Consider the following 21,067-nt stretch of genomic DNA (forward strand, 5'->3'; position numbering starts at 1 on the left):
AAAGTTGATTAAATGAGGTACAAAAAGTATGATCAAGGCAGTGTTTTATTTTGCTTTTTTTCCTCCAGCTTTCTTCCGAATTGTGTTTCTGGACAACGTGCTTCTTCATGTCTGTGTTAAGGCAAATAAGGTAATTAATTGCTTTCATTTTTGCAATGAAGAATTTTCCTTTCAATATCTCCTGAAGTAAGCCTTTAACTTGCTATAAGAATCATACTGTAGATTCTCAGAGATGAAGCTGGCAAAAGACCACAACTGTTAACTAGTCCCTATCTGATCTTAATTTAATAGGGCCATAAGCAATTAGTACTTTTGTCTTCTGCTAAATGAGAAAGAATAATGTCTTGTATTTCAGAGGAAAGAGGAAAGAAAGCTTATGGAGTAAGCTGCTATAGGATAAACATTCCAGTGCACTTGAGTTTCTAGTTGGCAGTGACCCTCCTGGCATAGTGTACCTCCCCCACATCCTTATGAATCCAGCTAATAGATACGTAACTCTTAACTGAGCAATCTGTCTCAATGGTTTTGTTGTCCATTTGTAACTCTCTTTTCTCCCAGACATTTCTGGCTTAGACTTGAAAGAATACTTCTGGTTAGTCTCATTTCTGTCATCTGCAATACCCTAAAAAAAAAAAAAAAAAAAAGTACAGTAACTAGCAATTGCTTGTTTCGTTAATAATAGCATTAAGCTATAGAAAGTGGTTCCAGTAAAGAAGAAACTGTTTTCCTTTGGTACTGAGATTGAAACATCTGTCCAGAAATTGGCTGACTTGAAATGCTATTGTTGTGATACAGTCAAGATACTGAATAATGGATGCTTAATGTATTTAAGTGATTGACACTTATTTGATTCTATGTGGCACTACAGACACCCTTTAAAAGGGGCACAATACAATCAGAAATGTTTGACCGGAAGGTTTCTTTTGGAATCTGTACACTGTGAGTCATCTTTTGATTTCTGTACTTCAAGAGATAACAGGTGATAGCAACTGGTGTCTATGATACGTTCTACTACGCAGGCTGTATTACCTGGCAGAAAGATACCATCTGTGAAATCTAAGTAAGGAGAGTAAAAATCTTATACAGAGGAGAAACCTTCTGCCTTCTGGTTTATCTGTGAGGTTTCAGAAAAATAGAAATGTGTAACACTAAAGCAATAGAGCCTTTAAATAATGGTGAGAGAGCATAGTGTTTCAAGTGATTCCTACCATTCACCTTGTGATTTGTCCATGTTCTAAGTATCTTGCCAAAAAAACAGGTGATGAGTCACTTCTGACTCATCTCTCCAGATCAGCAGAACCCTTTGCACCTCGAATGAGATCAAAGTCTTTTCATTTTACTTGCATATAAACCAAAGACTAATGCTTAGCTTAAAATGTAAGTATTATACCAAAAATCCAAAGGGTAAGCTTGACATTACTTATTGCACGTGAGGAGCAGACTGCAGACTTTGTCACCTGCGCCAGTTAGATGTGAAAACTTGCTCCTATATGTCGTCATTCAGATGGACTCAGTATATCCCTCATTCTTTTATAATGACATTAATCCCACTAGAATTTATTAATCTCTGTGGTATTGCCAATTTATCTGACTCATATACTAACTAAGCTTTCTCTCAGTCAAAGAAGTGAATGAAGAAGCCCTCCTATTTATCTTTAGAATGGGTTTGTAATCATTTTGTTCTATTCATCATAAATAAGGCATTACCAAAATACTGTTTCTAATTTCAGATGTCATACCCCGGGAAAAATACCTGCCCATTAGACAGATTGCAGAATTCCAGTACAGACTAGTGAGACTGACCAGAAATATGGAAGACATGGCCTAAAGAGAAGGACAAAGATAAAATTAATTCAACAGATTTTTCTGAGTCTAGAGAAAATGAGACTTAAGTGAGATATTCTAAGGTTTTAAATACTTAATAAGGCTGCTTCACAGAGCAAAGTAATCAGAATAATGCTTTCAGTGTTCATAGTGTTTAGGACAAGAAGTAACAGCTTTAGATTGCAAGAAAGAAGATTCAGGCTCAACATGGCTAATTGTCTAAGGATTGAGAGGGCTGTGACTCACTGAAATAGATTGCCTTGGAGTATTAAGAATGTCTGAAAATAGGAAAAAGTCTGAAAAACAGCTTTCAGAAAAATGTATTACGGGGTCAGATGAGTGAACTGCATAACTTACTGAGATCCTTTCTGGACCTATTTTTTAAATAGCAGGGCTAGAGATGAGATCTGATATGGATGACTTCAAATACCAATAAGAAAATATGCACAATGGCAGAAAATAATCAAATAATAACATTCAAACAACTGGAACTGGATGTGTCAACTGAATCTCTATTTCAGTGAATATTAAAAACTTTAAATTTACTGAGTATTTAACTGGTAATGCATCTCCCACCAGAAATAGGTTTTTTTATTTGTTGAGGGAGAGAGCTAGAATCCTTTTGAAAAAACAGACAAGGTTTGAAGCTCAGCCAGAGTTAAGATTCTGTCTAGTTGTCAGTTTATGAATAAATGCAAATGCAGTAGCCAAAATGTTTTAAAAAAATATGATTGTCTAAAGTTAGTTTGCTAAAGCTTATCATATTTAAAATATTTGTCAAGCTATATGGTCCTCTCTAGATCTTAAGAAAGTGCATACTTAAGACTTTGGGAGGTGTTGGATGCTTTTGAAGATGATGCAATTCCTATACTTACAAAGAAGATTAGTTTAAGCCAGTGGGGATTTTAGGTAAATTTTAGCCCTTAGCACTGAGTTTTATTGCAATCAACAATAAATTATTCTTACAGTCTCTTTTCAAATATATAATAACGACATTCATTATGACATGAAGAACTTGAATATTCTATAGACTATATCTACAATTTGTGATTAAGTAAATGCGATATTAAGGTATGTTGCATTTCCCTCTATACTGTGACAGTTTAGACTGTACAGTCTTTGAGAGAAAAACAGTATGTCTTCATACAACCTAAAATACAATGGAACAAGATCTGAAGATGCCTTGAAGCGGCTTAAAAAAGCAACTTTTATGCTTCCAAAAAAGAGCAATTAAATTAATTTCCTAACCTATATAGGTACAAGAAGGGTCATAAGTACCTATGTTTTTCCTGGAAAAATTAGGCTTATAAAATTCTGCTGTGGTGCATGTTCACCAGCATTATTATTTTAACTGAGCTTATTGTGCAAGTTGAAGAGAACCAAAAGGGCATTTGGACTCCTTAAACAGGGACGTGTGTGGAGAAAGGAAACTTAATTACCTGAGAATAACTGGAATTCTTCAAGATGTTTTAGCCATAGTGATTCTGTTTGTTACCTAAATTTCATTCCTTGTGGGTGTGAAACCGTACCTGGATTACCTATATTAGTGAAGGACTTGAACACCAATTGAGCCATCCTTTATTCCTTTGTTTTAGTGAAGGCATAAGAGTGTCCATGGGGCATACAGCATAGACCCCGTTGTCTAGATGCTAATGGTGGGACTAATGTGGTTAAACATCCTAACAAATTAACTGTAATGTAAAAAGCTCATCTTTTTCTATATGTAGGATTTTTTTCATGCTTCTGATAAGTCATAGTTTATACAAATTAAAAATATTTCTTTTAAGATTTTTAGTACAAGCATAGAAAAGGAAGTCAGCACTTGAAAATAGCAACGGAATGAATAGTAAGTTTATTCTGTTTTCTGCTATATTATTATAGGCTGGTATATATCACATTAAAATTTTAGGCAATCAGCCATCTGCTGCAGTAATAGTAAACCATGGCATTAGATTGCACGTTCCTGATATGCTCCATTATTTTAATGGATTTAATCTATTTGGAATGTTACTTATTCAGAAGAATGTAACAAACATAACGTCTCCTGAAGTCTGGCAGTCTTCCTAAGAAATGACCACTGTGAGTATGGGTACTGCCTAATTCTAATCACATCGCCATTGAGATAGTTGACAGCCTTCAAAAATATCTGAAGGGATAATCTAGAAATGGAAGAATCTGCTGATCCTCAAATTGTATTGTATGAAAGGACAGAATAAGGTATAATATTTCCAGAACAGAAGTTTAATTTAATCTTGATTAGACAAAGGATTTGAATTATGAGGCCTAATGCCAAAAAACCACCTCAGACATCTAGCTGCTATGAAAATGCATGTCTGTACCTTCACAGACCAATTTATACTGAGTTTACCTTTCAAACTCTTATTGAATAGTCCACTGTACTTGTCTGTGTTATCTTGTGTTTTCATCATTCCATCTATCTCACCCAAAGATAAATTCTGATCTGGCATCTTCACCATTATGATTTTCCTTTTTCCCTGTTTATCCTTAATCCTTGTATTTTCCCATTCAATGCATTGTTGCAAAATTTACATAATCTTTTCACACCTTTTTCGAAGTGATTTGACTATCTTTTATTGTGTTCTCTCTGAACTTGCTACTTTTCAGGTGAATGTGCTATCTTAACGACATAATCTGCCTCATCTACTCGCTAGTGCTTGTACAAACCATTAGGCTCAATTAAGGCTGAAAAAAATGCAGCTTAATAGTTTATTTTCACTCTTCAGACAGGCTGAATCAGAATTAGATTCAGAATCTAATTGTGTAGCAGAACAACATACTAAATCAAGAAAAGACCTGCTTGCTATGTGAGCTCAGGCTGCTTTAACACTTGAATAGCTAGCAGAGGTTTGGAGTTCAGAGAGAACAGTACATTTTATAAGCTGATGATTGAGACAGGAGGGAGTACTGTAAAGTTATGTAGTTTAGTTCTCATGCTGAAGACGGTGCAAATTAGAACCAGAGCGCAGAAGAAAGGTCTGATAACTGATTTTAAAATTTCTGTAACAATCCAGGAATAACTGCCCTCGCTGCTATTTATATACCTGATTCTTCATCTAAAGCTGTTCAAAGTATTCACCTGGTTCCTAGTTTAAAGATATTTCACCTTGGCTTCTATTTATATTCTTGTCTACTTACTGAAGAGATCTTTTATCAACTTTTTGTTCTCTGTTTAGATAGCTGTACACTGTAATCAAGTCACTTAATCATGTGTTTGGTAAACCAAGCAAATTTATTTTCTGGAATGTGTCACCAGCCAGTATGTTCTACATTACATTTCTGTGGTGTATATTCTGGAGACATGCTTGACCCTCCAACTTATCCAAAAACTTTCTAACAGTGCCAGTGTGTCACCAAGTCTGAAATGATAAATCATTCTGAAATGGAAGCATATTAGCTTGGACATGGTGCTGCCCTGGTATGATCACATACTATTTGGTCAGCTCATAAATCAGTAGAAGTACCTTGCAGTAATCCAGAATATATAGCATAAACATATTCTTAGTCATTTTTACAGCTTTATAGGAACACTACCAATTTTTTTAAATGCTCCTTCAGTTATAGACAACAGAACAGGACACACTATTCAAGGAATGCTTGTGCCAGCACCAAATACATATATAGCTTCTGTATCTGTTAATGGTTGGACTCAATGATCTTAAAGGTCTTTTCCAACCTAAATGATTCTATGATTCCATTCTCACTCAATATTCTGTCAACATAATATCTTTTGGCTGCACAGTTAAAGTTCATGTTTAACTAACAACCCACCATGAATCCCAAGCTCTTTCAGAATTACAGTTTTTCAGTATAGATTTCCCTCATCCTATGCCCATTTTCTGTGTCATTGGCTCATAGACATCTGAATTTATATTTGGACATGTCCAAAAAGGCCAGAGTCCAGAAGGAAAGACCTTCCTTCTGTTGATATTGGGTCTGGCCCACAGGAGGTCAAAAACATACTCTGTGAAATGGATAGATTGTAGTGTGAGTGTACGAAATGAATGTAAATCAACTGAATTATTTTCAGAATTACAATTTTATAACTTCTGCAACATTATTAGAAAATACAGTGATCTTGTATTGGAAACTTACCTGCATGATGATGATGCTTAATGGATGATGATCCAGATGATGTTCTGGATCACCAGAACAAATGCAGAAAGATCCATGACTTCACCTCAAGCTCTGGTCGAGTCTAGTTATAGGCAAGGAACATTTGGGGAGAGAGATGCTGAATACCATTGAATAGAGACTATGCTACATTCCTGCAGCATAAAGTCAGTGCATGTCAGATCATCTTGTGCAGTACTGTAATACTGGTTATCAACACTGCCTACATTGTGGATGCAGAATTATTCTCCCACTTGGAGTACATCGAAGTTTCCTTTGCAAGAAAACCTGGTGTAGAGGAAAGGGAGACGTGCACATCTGTTCAGCAGTTTTAGATTCAGCAAATATTCATGTCAGTAGGAAGAAGAAAGGGGAATGAGTCCACAAGCATGCAGAATGATTGTTAAGGGTAGGTTGGCTTAATAAGCAGAGAAACTGCATTAGTGTGATGGCCATTATACAGCACGTACCAATTAGGCTTCTCTTCCCTTGCAGTCTAATCCGTGCAGTTCTGCAAGAGCCTGTACATCTCTAAAGCTAACCCCAATATCTCACCTTGGACACTACTAGGAGCTGATTTTATATCCTACCTAGACCGTTTGCTTAAACAATCCTTGTTGAACATGATCTGCAAAGAAATGAGTTCACCTTAAGCATCTTCATGTAAAGTCTCCTAGTTTTGTCCTGAGCACGCTGAGTAACTTTGGAGGTTTGGACCAGCCAGTAACACATTATTTTGAATGACATGTCTGTTCTCTCAACATACACAGAAACTACATAGGGAGATATTTCTGTCCCTGTGGTGACAGCTATCCCCAACAAAACACCTGAAAATTTACCAGCTGTTGTCCAGCCACCCGCAGGCTAAAGATGGCATTGCCATGGATCTCCAGGGCTGTTTAAGCAAGGTCCCTCAGCTAATACCAGGTCATGGTCCCACATAACCTAAATTTTTCGAGGTCTACAGAGAGCATATTCACTTTGCTCTCTTTAAAGACTTCTAGGGCTCCTGGGCACTGCATTTCCCTTTACCCACAATACAGTGGCATATCCCCATAGCAGAAGGAATTATTGGTTCTGCCCAATGAAAAGGCAATTTTCCTTGCAGGTTCAGTTCACGTTTCCTGCAGTGATACTCAAACCACAGTCAAGGGACATCACGTCTTCCTGGCATATTGTAGCTCTTAAGTCACTACAGATCTTAAACATGAGTGAGTTTTGCTCCTTTCCAACCCTAATTCTGTACAGAATTAAAAACTACCACAGCTCTATGATACACTTAGTTTAAGGATGAAAGAAGCAGGTTCTTCGTAAATTCCATAGCACTTTGGCTGCTACGGATACAGTGATTTCTGATACTTAGTCTGAAAAATTCTGCCAATTCAGTCCAGAAATGTCATCAAAAGAACTGTAATTATTTTTCCAGATAAACTGCTCATGATTCATAATGATTTGTAAATAATTGCAAAAATTAGAACTCATTGTCTTTTTGCTTTCAATGTGCTCTTTTCTTCTCTATTTATAATTTTTCTCTCTATTTAACTTTCTCTAATTTTCCAGATGATATGACCAATTCTCTGGACAGTTATTAGTTCCCAGTTAAAACATTACACACTTGAAAGTGTGTACATAACCTTAAAATACATGCTATATTATAAACACCAGCTATAATGTTCTCCTTTTCCCCTGCTTCTATTTTATCATTCCCTTATTAAGAGAAATTGACATCTAAGACATGAGAGATTGTTCACTGAAAAAAGATGGAGCTACATCCTGGCATACAGTCCAAGTTAGCTGAACTATTTCTAGTACGTACTGGCAAAATAACAAAAAAGCATTATTATGATTCTCTAGGTCTTTCTCTGACAACATATTCTGGATACATATAAAGAATATATCACAATAAATTCAAACTATTTACTTTCAGAGAAGCAGTAATGTTTCTTGAACTTTTATGAAATCTCACTTTCTATAGTTAATTTCTGAAGGCATAAATTAATGAACTTTCCAGCATTTATTAGGTTCACACTAAGCTTACGTTCACCAGTGTCACAGAAACTGGTGGAAGTTCAGGAAATTAATTGCTAAAGAGTAAGATTTTCTTTGGCATTCTTTCAGTGTCATATACGACATGCTTGCAGTGTTCCTTTTTCAGTTTCTGGGGATGCTGGCATGGCCAAGGTTAACCCAAAAACTTAAGTTTAAGGATAGAGTTTTAGAAAGAAGGATTTAAGATACTATGGTGGTACTGACTGCAGCTCTTGCATCAGTGTTAAAAGGGAATCTCCTGCTGGATAGCAAGATGTGTTGCCCTGGCCCCGGACTTAAGTCTAGGAGTAATACAGAAATAGACTGTGTCTGAGAAATAGGGCAGAAAGCACCCATTCTCATGTAGGAGAAACATACAGCAGCTCATAATCTTCCTACTGGTATTACACTGTAGTTGGCTGTGGAGACCTTTGAGTGGGATACAGTAAACTAATACAATAGTGAGTTGACCATATTCTCCTCCAATCACAGAATTTCTGTGATTATACTCACAAAAGACAACTAGTTATTGCTCAAGGAGAAATTAAAATAATTAAGTAAAGAATATAAAATCAAGTCTTAATCCTAAAATTCCTATTCCTTAGGAAAGACTGCTGAATCTAGTCTGCATTTACAAATACTGAACAAGATCGAGAAAGGGTGCAAAGAACGTTGCAATAATCTCACAGGAAGGGAAAAAAGCTGAAGTGGATTTTTCCTGGACAAACTAGAAAAAAGAATGATTCAAAACTGTACAGGGATTGAGAGCAGCAAAGGCAAGCAGAATATGCATTTTTAGCTACGTTTACAGCAGAAAGTCCTTCACTGCCTTTGGGAACGGCAGTGGAGTTACAGAGAAGGTACATGAAACTTTCTTCTTGTGGTTGTGATACACCTGTATGTGGAAACAGTGCTTCCAGTTCTAAACTATCATCATGAATTCAAAGGGCTAACTCTGCAAAAGACAAAAATGAGAAGACTATAAATACTGGAGGAATAAAACTTACGAAAATGGTGAAACCAAGAGCGCAATAAATGGCAAAACCAAGAACTCAATAAATGGCATTACAGAAACAGAGAGGTTACAACTTAAATTTCAATAAATCTTTCCATCCATATCTGGACACATTGTTTTAATCCAAAACATTAGGACATTTAAAGCCAGATAGGAAAATCTTCTGCAAATGGGAACAATCTTGCCTCGACACATTACTTAATGTCTTTTTTCATCCTTAAATTCTACAACCAGAAAAAGATGTGCTGGTTAATATATCAACCTTTAATCCCAAAACAGTGTTAAATAGCAGCCAGCTATGCTAGATAATTCAGCTGTAGAAAACTCTCACCAGGAAATTCTGAACATCTGGCTGGCTACTGATGTTCATTACTATCAATCTTGATACAATGGAGAAATTCCAGAGGACTGGAAAAAACGATTATTATGTCAGTATTTCAAATTATTAAATTGGATCATTAGGATAATTCTAAATCAGAGGGAAAATAATGAAAAAGTTGATACAGAATGAAACATGTAAATATAACTAATACTGATATAGATTTATAGAAAAGACTGTTTGTCAAAGGTATTTGATTGCTTCAACGAGACCGTAAGTTGGCAGATAATGGTAAAAGTTTGGATTGATATCCTGAGGCTTTTATAAGGCATTTTGATTTAGAAACCAGAATGACATATAATCAATATGGTTCTCATTAAATGGATTAAAGACTAGCCAGGAGTTAGATCTCAAAATACCTCAGCAAAAGGGAATTATCACCGGCCAGCTGCATTTTGAGTGTATCCCCCCGCAAGAACTGGTTCTTGATTTTTTTAATCCTCCCCCCACTTCAATTAGGATTATTTGAATCATGTTTTAACCACAGGATGTCCTAGAGTTCCTGCAACCCAGAAGGCCAAGCCTAGATACTAACAAAACTCTGGCTGTCTGATCTAAGAGCACAGGGTGGGATATAGGAAGAATTACCATGAGTCCAGAACCTTAGCACTGAACACTTCTGTTCGGTATTGCTTCATAATGAGGGCACCTAAATTTGGTAGATTCCACAATTTTTACTTAAGCATTTCACAAGCACCCAAAATCTACTTATGCAGGTATCCAGAAAAGCCTCAACCTTGACTCCTAAGCCCCACTGTTTGCCAGTATCTTAGGAGCAATTTATTCGCAGCTTTCATGGTGTGCCCAATGCCCAGCAATCAGGCTCACCTCCTTCCTCTCCTTTTTGAATCTTAAATCTTCTCTACAGAAAGGCAGTTACCCAGCAAGAGGAGTAGCCTGCCCACCCTCTTCAGAGCACCAGGAACATGTGTTTGAGATGCTCTCTGTGGGACATGTGGGTCTGACTACCCTCAGACAGAGTAAGTAAATTAATCTGGACCTGCTGCATCTTAAGTCAATAGACTATTATATAAGTGGACTGGTATTAGCTCCGTTTGATCCTTCTCTTCTGCTATTTCAAAAGAAAGGAAGTATTTCTGCTCAGTGTAAGCTGAAAACATCAGGTCAGCAGAAAAACACCAATTCCTGCCTTTGAACTTTCCTGCAGCTCCAAGTTGAAGCATAAGCTGTATAAAGAGCAAGGTCTAATATTCAGCCCTGTCCCTAAATAGCCGTGTGCTCAGTGTGTGTTTTGTTCTACACCCTATTCTGAGGTCCTGCTTCTCCCCACATGGTGGGGACTGAACATACCATATTTAGAGTATCAGGGTTCTCCTGTAGGGCCTGCATGCATAAATCTTTATCTACCAATAACCATAAAGCAATAGCTGTCAAGAATAAAAAATGAAGCTGGCAGAAGTCAAGAGTAGCTGTTATGCCTAAAACTTGTGCTTAAAATCCATTTAAAATCTGTTTCTCCCCACCCTATTCCACTCCCCCTCCCAAAAAGGTCTCTTCTCTGGTCAGACTCATGAGTAACTTATTTTCTTGACTCATAGTATAGTTGCATGTGACTCTGGTAACACAAACACTGTTTTTTCCAGACTACTTAGGCAGAGATTAATCATTACATAATGCTTTGTATTGGGAGGCAATGGAGGACGTGTCTGGAAATGCAATAAACTGGCAAAAAAGATGGCTGTAATTGTCAGGATTACAGCAATAATTGACCACTGTATATGTTACTAAATGAGAAGCAAGCCATAAAAGATCTTAAAAGTGAATTCGCACAGTTATCTTCTTCACTAGAAAATTATGAGCAACTGGGAAGATATGGCAAGGAGAAGGAAGGATTAAAATGCTTTAATAGACAATTTGTTTGTCAAGGCTGGAAATGATAGTTCATTCTGAGTTGCAGAAATGTAAATAGATACCTTTAAAACCTTTTTAGCTATGTAAATTTAATGGAGAATTATAAAGAACAGCTTAACTGGAATAATGTAAATGAGATTTCTACACATGAATCTGAGTAAACATTTTGAGCCATATTCTCCATGCTTATAAAAATATCCTCTCAAAGTAAAATGGCTTGCTAAGTAATTAAATATTTAAAAGCTGAATCAGAAGTTAGATTCAAAACAGACTTCTGGAGTGAAAACATCAACTTTAAACACAGGATGTGTTTCACAGTTTTGGTTGAGGGTTTTTGTGTGAAAACCAAGTAAAAAGAAACTGTTAACTTGTGTACAAATAGTCAGAATTTATCTGCAAGTCCTTTAAATTTTTGTTCTGACATGAACACATTTAGAAATAGAAGGCAAAGTGATTCCTCAGCTGCAACTTGGAGCATTGTGCTCCACCTGACAATCTAGACCCTTCTCTTCACCGTCTTTCCGCACAGATGAGGTATGGCTGTGGTTGTAATGTCATGCCTAATCTTGGTTTGAGATCTGGAATCACGCCATGAGGAAAACACAGGTGAAATCGTTGTAGTAATGAAGTGAAAAACAAAAACATTTCCATTCGAGCTAGCTGTTCTCCAAGACAATGTCTTCTTCCTGGATGGCAAAGAAGGGTTTGAAAAGACTTAAAATGTGTTCAACTACATTTTCACTCTTATTATGAGTAAGAATGGTCATTTTTGTGTTCTAAGAGGAGCTATATGAACTTGGTGGTAGTATTCTGTAAGAGAGGATAGGTGATAATTTACAGCAAGAAACAGATTTTAGAGAATTTGTTCTTCTCACTACACAAATGCCATTGTAACTAATTGTCAAATCATTTAGATAAGCTATTTGCTACTTTATCTTGTCTTGAAGTGCCAATCTAGACAGAAGATATTTAAAAAAAATTATACTGTGAATTTCAGCTTTTGTCCCCTACTATTTTCTTAATTACATCTACTGCCAGTCATTACTACCTGGCAATTATTATAACTTGGTAAGTAGAAAGATATGAAACAGGTCTGGACAATGTCTTTAAATATTAGTTGCCATTCCATGTATGACTAGTTACAGGGAGTAAATGTGGTTGTGGAAGACACAGATGAATGGATAACAACGTCTGGAACTGGTAAGGTCAAACAGGCAAAAATAAATGTAATAGAATACACAATAAAGGTGGACTTCATCAAATCTAACTTTGGCCATTTAGGTGTTGTGCATCTATTCTAAGGAAATTGTCTTGTCTTGTCTCCTTCTATTTTTTGGAGAAAGAGTATCCCAGATAAGTAAACTAAGTCACCCTCCACACAAGGTTATGTCTTTCTGTGGACTGTAGAGGAAGCCCTGGCAGTTAGCTTATATGGAACACCTAATTTTTTTGGTTGATAATCATATGTAAGGTAAATTATCCACTCTTATAGGCATCAAAAGACAAATCCATAATTATTTAGGACTGCCAGAATATTTCCTCAGGACAGAATGCAGCGCTACATGCTGACCCCCAAGCTAGTTCTGAATAAAATCTGCCATTTCTGGTACTGATCTAAGTGCTGAAAATTGAAAGGTGGTTGTGTAAATCACCTGTATGTAATGACTTTAGCAGCAAATGACTATTAATTGTGAAACGAATAACACTTATGTACTGCAATGATATAAAATGTATAGACTCCTCAGATAAGATATTGCGCTTTTTTGTTAGTTTATATATAATAATAAGCTCATCTATATAAAAGATATTATGCTAACATGCATTATTTCCAGAGTGCATTATATTGAATATTTTTAAAATAGCTGTTTCATCAGAACTGTGCATATTTCATATCATTCTGTCCATTTCTGATTTATTGCCATCACTTATACATCTCTAGATTTATGAAAAGGAACAGTGGGAGGAATCACTCTTACCTAGTGAAAAAGGAATAAATGCATCTTTCTTGACAAACTGCCCGCTGCTGTCCAAAAACCTCTCAGGAGAAAACACTTCTGGATTGCTCCAGTATTTTTCATCAAAATGAACGGAGTAGAGGTTTGTAATGACTGTAGTGCCTTCAGGAATAGAGTAACCACGCACAACAGTATCTTTGGAAGTTGCATGAAAAATACCTAGTGGAGCTATATTACAGAATCTCAGAACTTCATGCAGAACAGCCTCCGTGTATGGCATTTTGCATTTCTCTTCTAAGGTAGGCATTTTGTTTGGGCCGATGACTAAATCGATTTCTTTCTGAACTTGCCCTGTTAGGAACAGGAATAAAAGTTGATGTTTATTGTGTAACAGCCTTTATTTGTTACTTTAAGCTATAAAATCTATACTTTTAAAAGGATACTGAAACATGAAATATCTTACCTTAAAATATAGTAGCTTACCAACTTTTAAATTTAGACTCTATATTCCTTATCCTCCTAGTAGGAATTATTACTAGCATGTATACTAGTAATCTTCATTTTGAAAGTAATTATTGTGTCTCAGTAAAATTGTGTTTTAACATACTTTTCTTTGCTTGTGTATATTTTTATTTCTGGAGCTCTTCAAAATTAAAGAAACAAACCAAAGACTGCAAAGATAAAGTACATTAAATACTTGAGTGAACACAGATAACACTGAAATTAGCCACTTGAACTTTCCCTTGTCTAATTCTGCTATGACTTTTTAGAATTGTCATGGTGTAAAATCACTCACTCTTCAACTGAGAATATCTGATACAACACAGTGAGAGTTAAGACAGACAGGAGTCTGAATTTAACTGAAAAGGAACAAATTCAATCACTGTTTTTTAAGCTGTTTTTAAAATTAAGTTCACAGGTTATTTAAATAATCTCAAAGTATTCAAACTGCCTCTTCTTTTTCCTGATACACTTTCTTTGCTGAAACTTCCAGACAGCTCCTAACTAAAACAAAGCTGGACTTTTACAATTCATGTGGAACCAATAATGAAAATCTGGACAATGGCAGAAAAATTCTACCAGAATCACCAGGTTTTTCAACCTGAAGTGACAGTATTTCACATCAAAATGAAGAGGTGAAGAGCAGCTGAGTGAAAGTACATTCTGTCATGTAGTGGTGTATCAGTGTATATTGTAATACTTGGACAGAGAAAGTCTAAATAAATGAAAAGCAACAGTAATTTTTATTTTTATCCAGATTAACTGATTTTGAATCCAAATTCAGAAACTCATTACATCGCAAGATCTGAGATCAGAAGATTATTTCAGGTGAGTGGATCTCTACAAAATCGGCCAAAGCATAGGAGACACAAAACTACAAAGTTGTATTGATCTTTATTGAAAAACAGTATCTTGGTCATATCTTAATAGAGAAAGAATAAGGATGTTCTTGTTTTAAGATAAGAATATTGCTTGTTAGCCAGGACAGACTGATCAGAAACTTTGATTTAAGTGGACCTTTTTGCATTTGGGCTTTTTATATAATGTAAAGCATAAATATATCCTATTGACTAATTATGGCACTTAATATATTTTTAACTAAAATATGGACAATGTATTTATGCATCCTAAAACTTAAGTACCTATAAAATCAGATTATATTTTTTTCATTTTATTAAATGTTTTTGGGTTTTGGTAGATTTTCTTATTATACTGTGTAAAGCACATAGATGAATTGGTGGAACTCAGAAGCATAAAAGCAATATTAATTATTTTAAACCCATTTGTTTTAAATTGTCTGAAATGTGCTGACTGGTTAAACATAGCAATCACAATTTTAAGCTTCCACAAAAAAATTATTAGCTGTACTTAGTGAGCTGAAGCTACATATTTCTCTTAAGTATGTCCCTCAAAGTTTTTAAAATTAACAACTCAAATCCTGTTAGATCTTGCTTTTAATCCTAGGCTAGAAGAAAGTTTTCCCATTTTTTAATCTTTAATCAGTTTCCTCATGTTCAATTAATTAATCAACTAACTAAAATATTTGAGTAAATGAAAATAAGAAAATATGTAAGAGGTTATGGCTCTCAGGAGGTATTTGAGCGAACTTTGGTTCTACTTGCTTGGCCAGATATTTTAACCAGCTCAGTGAATATGGGACTTAAAATAATGATAACAGCAGCAACAAAAGAGCTTTGGCATCAACTTCTTTATTTAATCTGAATGATTTTCACTGTTTATAGCATGTCAGGCCTTGACATACATTATCATCATATGTTAACTTTCATTTTTTTCAAGTAAAACTGTCTTTACCGTAAACGTAAATATAAAATTTGACCTCTAATTTTAAAATAATAATTGCTTTTTGTCCACCCAGTTTAAATTAAAAATTATTCTAGCTGAGAAAATCAGAAGGTATAGAGTCATGCACCTACTACCACAAGAAGAAAATACAATCTTTCATACATAAAGATATCTGGTTCCTGTGCAGAACTTCAGATCTCAAGAGCCTTATAGCTACAGGTAGTGTTGTTGGTAGTGTACAGGTAAAGTCATCTCCATTCTGAAATGATGATGATGGTGAAATTGATGTTAGAGCAATATTCTTTGGTCAAAGTATCAGTAGTAACTTTCCAAGTTATCTAGGCTGCTCTTTCTCCAAATACTGAAAGTCCCTAGCTGAACTAAGCACTGCTAAGGTTTTGATAGGAAGAGCGAAGTGGAGGCAGTGGAACAAGAAACGTGACTGTTCACTGCTAAAATCCAAACTTCTACATAAAAGGTCTGGGCTGACATTCAAACATCTATTGCTGTCTTACTTCAGAATGACTGGAACACATCTTTTTATTTTTAAATGCTATTTTTGTTCTTCCAAAAGTATAAATATACATGTCTATAATATGTAAATCTATTGTGAACTGAGGCACTTAAGGATAAAAAGAAATTGTACCTAAACTGTTAACCACAACCCGATTTACATTTTTGCTGATGTTTTTACATTTTTCATTTAGTTTATTCATTTCATATTTTATTGCATTTGCTTATTATTTATTAACTACATAGATTAGTATATCTGCCAGCCAATATTATGCATCACAACACTAAACTTAAATATATTAGAAATACTTTATTAAAAATATTAAAGCTTCATAAAAATGTATTCACAAAATAATATGCTAAAATTTTATCAGCATACGTGACTTTTGATATCCTCTTCATCTGCATATAAAATAAGCTTTTTACATCTGTCCATAGTATATTTGGTAAATGATACAATAGAATAATATATACAAACCTTCCTTTTTGGTTACGACTATGGATTACTGCACCACTTTGAAAAAGCATTTTAAATTTGTAATAGGAAAGTGTATCAGTTCCTCAAAACGTCAAAGTTCTTACCTTGAATGTTTGGATAAAGAGCCATAAATAACAGTGCCCATCTTAAAACATTTGTTGTGGTTTCTGTCCCAGCTATGATGAGTTCTCCAACAGAGAAAATTAAGTTTTCTCTTGAATATGTAGATTCTGGATCATTTTCATTGCAATCCATCTCATCTAAATATGCATCTACAAAATGTCGAGGTGACTGAGGCTTCCTATTTTCAGCGACACGTTCAATAAGCTCATGAAGAAAGTCATAGACTTCAGCTGCATTTTTAAACAGCTGCTGGTGTTTCCCAAATGGCAAAATACCAATCCAAGGAAAAGCATTATATAAAAATACAGAAGCGCTAGCAGCTAATTCAATATTTTCACTAAAAATCTCAATCATGTGCTGAAATTCAGTATCTTCGTATGTAAAACGTTCTCCAAAAATAATCAAATTAGTAATGTTTGAAACAGCATTTGTTATCAAATGCTTAAGATCAAATGGTCTGCCTTTGTATGTATCAATGGCATCAAGAAAAAACATAGATTCTTCTGAAATTTTGTGTTCAAAGGACCTTTGACCATATCCAAAAAGTCGAAAGGTATTTACAGCTAATTTGCGATGTTCTGTCCATCCTCTGCCATATTTACTGTTCAGTAAGCCTGAAAAAATATTTTGACACAGTATTTTATGCAACGCCTTGTTTTTCCCCCATAAGATCATAAAATTATTTAACAAGACAAAAAATGAGACAAAAAATTACACACATCTTGCTATGGAACACAGTCCAAGAGTGACAATCCTTTCCAAATAATATCTTTAAAGAGGCATCAAGTATTTTATGAAAGGAGATAAAGAAGTAGAGAAAATGGCTAAAGCAAATGTTTCATGTGATCACAAACCCATGTATTGGACAAAAATTACATTTTTATATAAAATACATTAGCACTTACCTCCCATGTTTGTCAGCTTCTTAAACAAGGGAAGAGATGGTCTATCTGCAAAAATTTCGCTTTGATGAACAAGGCATTCTTTTACTGCATCATAGCCATTCAGTACAATAGCAGATATACCTCCAAGATCAAGACTGAAGATCTTCGGGGGAAAAAACGAATAAAAATTGTAAAATGCTGTTACAACCAAATCTTAAGACCAAAGAATGAGAGCAAGTAAAAACAAGTAATGAAAAAGTGAAACAACACTAAACATCAATGCAAAATACAGGCTTGAGTAAACTTCCAAAGGGCATGCAGGTAGCCAGAGGTGACACAACAGTAGAGTCTGTTGTGAGCTATTTTACTCTGTCAAAAGATAAGGTAAATTAGCCCACACTACATTCTGTGCTTTGCTGTGCACCTAAAGTGACCAGCTCTCCAAAGTAAGGACTGGGGATGCTTTCATATAGTCATTAAAAAAAATGTGAATTTGGTACGACTGCATATTTTTCAGAAAAAATGTACTGTCCCCTAACATTAGTAGATATAAGTAGATAGAAGTATAAGTAGATACTTGTAACTATATAGTATGACATTATTAGATATAAGGTATAGTTTTTATATAAGAACTAGAAATAAAGAACATATATTGTCTACTCTCCTAATTTGCTGAGACTACTTCCACAGGTGGGAGGAAAGCTTTACCACTATATCTGCTCCTCCTCCCTGCCTGAGTAAAGGTAAATTCCAATAGCTTAATTTGGTTAAGGGGACTATGACTGAAGCTACAAGTTCATATCACAAAGACTTCCAACATGTCACTTAGTAATGGCAGACACAGAAGTGGCGTCAGTTGTGAAAACAACCAAGCTGCACCCAGTCCTTTCTACCTCTGAAACTGGACACCAGCTTACTTTGCACAGGCTCCCAAAGAACCATCAGATGATAGAAGTGAGAGCCAGGATGACAGCCAACAAATGACAGCATAGCCCAGCTAGTCCCATCTCCTGTTTCCAGAAGTGGTTAGCACTAGATGCTTTGGAGAAAGATGCAATACATCCTGCAGAAGGCACATACAGGATAAACAAAATGAAAATCTTAACCTAAGTTTTAAAAATTAAAACCGAGGCTAAACTCAAGATTGAAATCCTATATCCCTTTCCATACTTTACTTAGCATTACAAATCTGTATTTTTACCTATACCAATCTCTAGTTTTTCCTTCATCTCAGAGCTGTGGACCTCCACAATATGCAGTAACGTTAGCCTAATTATACATTCTGTGACAACTGGGTTGTCACTGAAAGGGTTGTCAAGCACTGGAACAGGCTGCCCAGGGAAGTGGTTGAGTCACCATCCCTGGAGGTATTTAAAAGACATGTAGATGTGGCACTTAGGGACACTGTTTAGTGGTGGAGTTGGCAGTGTTAGGTTAATGGCTGGACTCGATGATCTTAAGGGTCTTTTCCAACCTAAACGATTCTATGATTCTATGACTATTTTGTTTTAGCATACTTCATATTTTCACTGTTATAATGGCTCTTCTTTTTTAAGTGACAAGAAGACACTCCCAATATATTTCTGCAAACCGTCTGTGAGTTTTGTGTACTTTGATCATAGCTTATTTATCTTTCTTCCTATGTTACACACAATTTAAAAAAAAATCCTTTCATTGTATTTTCCCAGAGCCCCCCCAATCCTGATATGACATCTTCAAGTCCCCTCAAATTCCACAGGATCCTTTCTGAGAGCAGGTGACTAGAACTACATACAGCATTCCAGGCAAGTAGAAAGCTTAGTTTATTTGATGACACATTTTCCTTCCTATTTGTCCTAGTATTTTGCTGGAAACACATTTTCTTTTTTCCATTGCCAAAGTAAATGAAACAAAAGATAATCCTATCCTTTTGTTTCTGCCGTTTAGCGTGCTTTTAATTTGTGCACTTTGCTTCGCTTCTCATTTGTGACAAGACTGTGACTATTCTGTTTCTGCTGTAGCTTTCATAAATGATCTGGACAAAAGCTTTTGACAGACTTAAGTTCTAGCAACAGTTTTACTTGCTTGCTAGGGGTGTTATATTTAAACACTTCTAGCAGTTTGAAGGACTCAATTTTCTAGACAAACCATTGTTTGTTGGACAAAAAGCTCAGTCCTTCCCAGACCTCCAGTGATAATCCTGCTAAGTAAAACACCACAGGTCTTATAAATAGTCTGGAGATGTACGGGCACACTGAATGGCTGGCCAGGGTGTGCGCGCTGACTAGCCGGCTGCTACCAAAATGTACATGCACGTGTGTGTGCGTGTGTGTGTGTATGTGTATACCACACACATGCTTACGAACACCAGCCTGCCTTTCCCTGCTAGATCTAGTTTGGGTTTAACTTTTATGAAGCGCATAAGAATAGACTGGTTGCTTGAAACTGGCTGAGGAAAAGAAACGCCTGGTACATAAGAAAGTATGAAAAAAATAAAAAATCCATTCTTATATAGTTATACTAATTGACCGTAAGTAAGTATTTCAAATATCCCACTGAAGGCATTTTGAAGCAGTGTGTCTTCAGTGAAAATGCTGCATTATTCAAGGGCCTGCTATTTGTTGTAATTTTGTTAATTTTAAGGCCTTTTGGCGTGTCCAAGACTTGCAGACATGAAACAAGCGAGTTACTTCCATTTGCAGCAGGACACCAGTTCAAGCATTGCACCAAAAAATAAAATAAAAGCAAGAGGCAGGCGGGCAGACAGCTCCTCTCCCCTCCGCCTCCGCCGCCCTAAGGAGGGAGCTCTGGCATCAGAGAGGTGAAAAGCCTCTTCTCCTCTGCCACCGGTCTGCCCCTGCTCCCGCGGGTCGGGCTGGCCCCAGCACCGGTTTTGCCAGAGCCTTGTGCTCTGGCCCCGCTACCGACGGGGCCCCGGGCCCGTTCCCCTGCTCCCGTTAGCCGGCGGGGGTGCTCCGCCCACGATGCCGCTGCCTCCTCCCTGGGGCGGCCGCCGCCGCGGTGCCGCTCGTTCCCCGGCGCGGCGCGGGCACCGACAGCCGCTCCGGGCCGGGGCCAGGCGGCGGGACGGCTCCCCCGGCCGGACGCGCCGTGCTGCCGGTGCGGGTCCGGGCTCCGCGGCAGCCCGGGGACCGCCGGGACGGGGAGAGCCCGCCCGGCTGTCTCTTCCCCTGGCTCGACCGCCGGCAGCGCTGCCCGCCCCGCCCCAGCCCGCCCCGCTCCCGCTCCGGGGCGCCCCGAGGAGGCGGCAGACGCCGCCGGAGCGGCGGTACCTGCCCGTGGATCTGGCTCTGCCGCCGCATGTAGACGTGCGGCTGCTCCGCGCCCAGGGCGTGGATGTTGCCGATGAGGGGCAGCCCCGCGGGGCCGGGCGGGAAGCCGGGCGGCCGCCGCTGCTTCAGCAGCTGCCGCATGACCAGCGCCAGCACCGCCGCCAGCAGCAGGAGGCAGGCGCCGCTGCCCGCCGCCGCCGCGCCCGGGCCCCCCGCCGCCGCCGGCCACATCGCCCCGCGCCGCCGCCGCGCCGCTTCCTCCTGCCGCCGCCCCCAGCCCGCCGCCCTC

General features: G+C 37.4%; 1 protein-coding gene across 3 annotated transcripts; it reads right to left on the reverse strand.

The window, feature by feature from the left end:
• Positions 1-9,744: 9,744 nt before the first annotated feature.
• CYP2R1 (cytochrome P450 family 2 subfamily R member 1) lies at positions 9,745-21,028 on the reverse strand. 3 transcript variants are annotated; one of them, XM_072864346.1, is made up of 5 exons: positions 18,424-18,511; positions 17,528-17,669; positions 16,604-17,236; positions 13,226-13,555; positions 9,745-11,935 (listed from the first exon to the last, which is right to left on the reverse strand). In XM_072864346.1, exons 2-5 carry the CDS (start codon positions 17,532-17,534, stop codon positions 11,760-11,762), a joined length of 1,146 nt encoding a protein of 381 aa, XP_072720447.1. In that variant the 5' UTR covers positions 17,535-17,669; positions 18,424-18,511; the 3' UTR covers positions 9,745-11,759. The 3 variants fall into 3 exon arrangements, with proteins under 3 accessions (XP_072720447.1, XP_072720446.1, XP_072720448.1); XM_072864345.1 differs by lacking the exon at positions 18,424-18,511 and adding an exon at positions 20,779-21,028 and having other exon boundaries at positions 9,746-11,935; XM_072864347.1 differs by lacking the exons at positions 16,604-17,236; positions 18,424-18,511 and adding an exon at positions 20,779-21,028 and having other exon boundaries at positions 10,871-11,935.
• Between the last annotated feature and the right edge of the window lie 39 nt (positions 21,029-21,067).

This window comes from Ciconia boyciana, chromosome 6 (genome assembly GCF_034638445.1).
Source record: "Ciconia boyciana chromosome 6, ASM3463844v1, whole genome shotgun sequence".
NCBI classification, from domain to species: Eukaryota; Metazoa; Chordata; class Aves; order Ciconiiformes; family Ciconiidae; genus Ciconia; species Ciconia boyciana.

Bases quoted from the DNA above. Each gene is read 5' to 3' on its own strand.
- CYP2R1 (XM_072864345.1), bottom strand. From the start codon at position 21,009: ATGTGGCCGGCGGCGGCGGGGGGCCCGGGCGCGGCGGCGGCGGGCAGC. The intron at 17,670-20,778 runs GTACCGCCGCTC...TTTCCCCCGAAG, and splicing joins AGAGCCAGATCCACGGGCAG to ATCTTCAGTCTTGATCTTGG. The intron at 17,237-17,527 runs GTAAGTGCTAAT...ATATTTTTTCAG, and splicing joins GAAGCTGACAAACATGGGAG to GCTTACTGAACAGTAAATAT.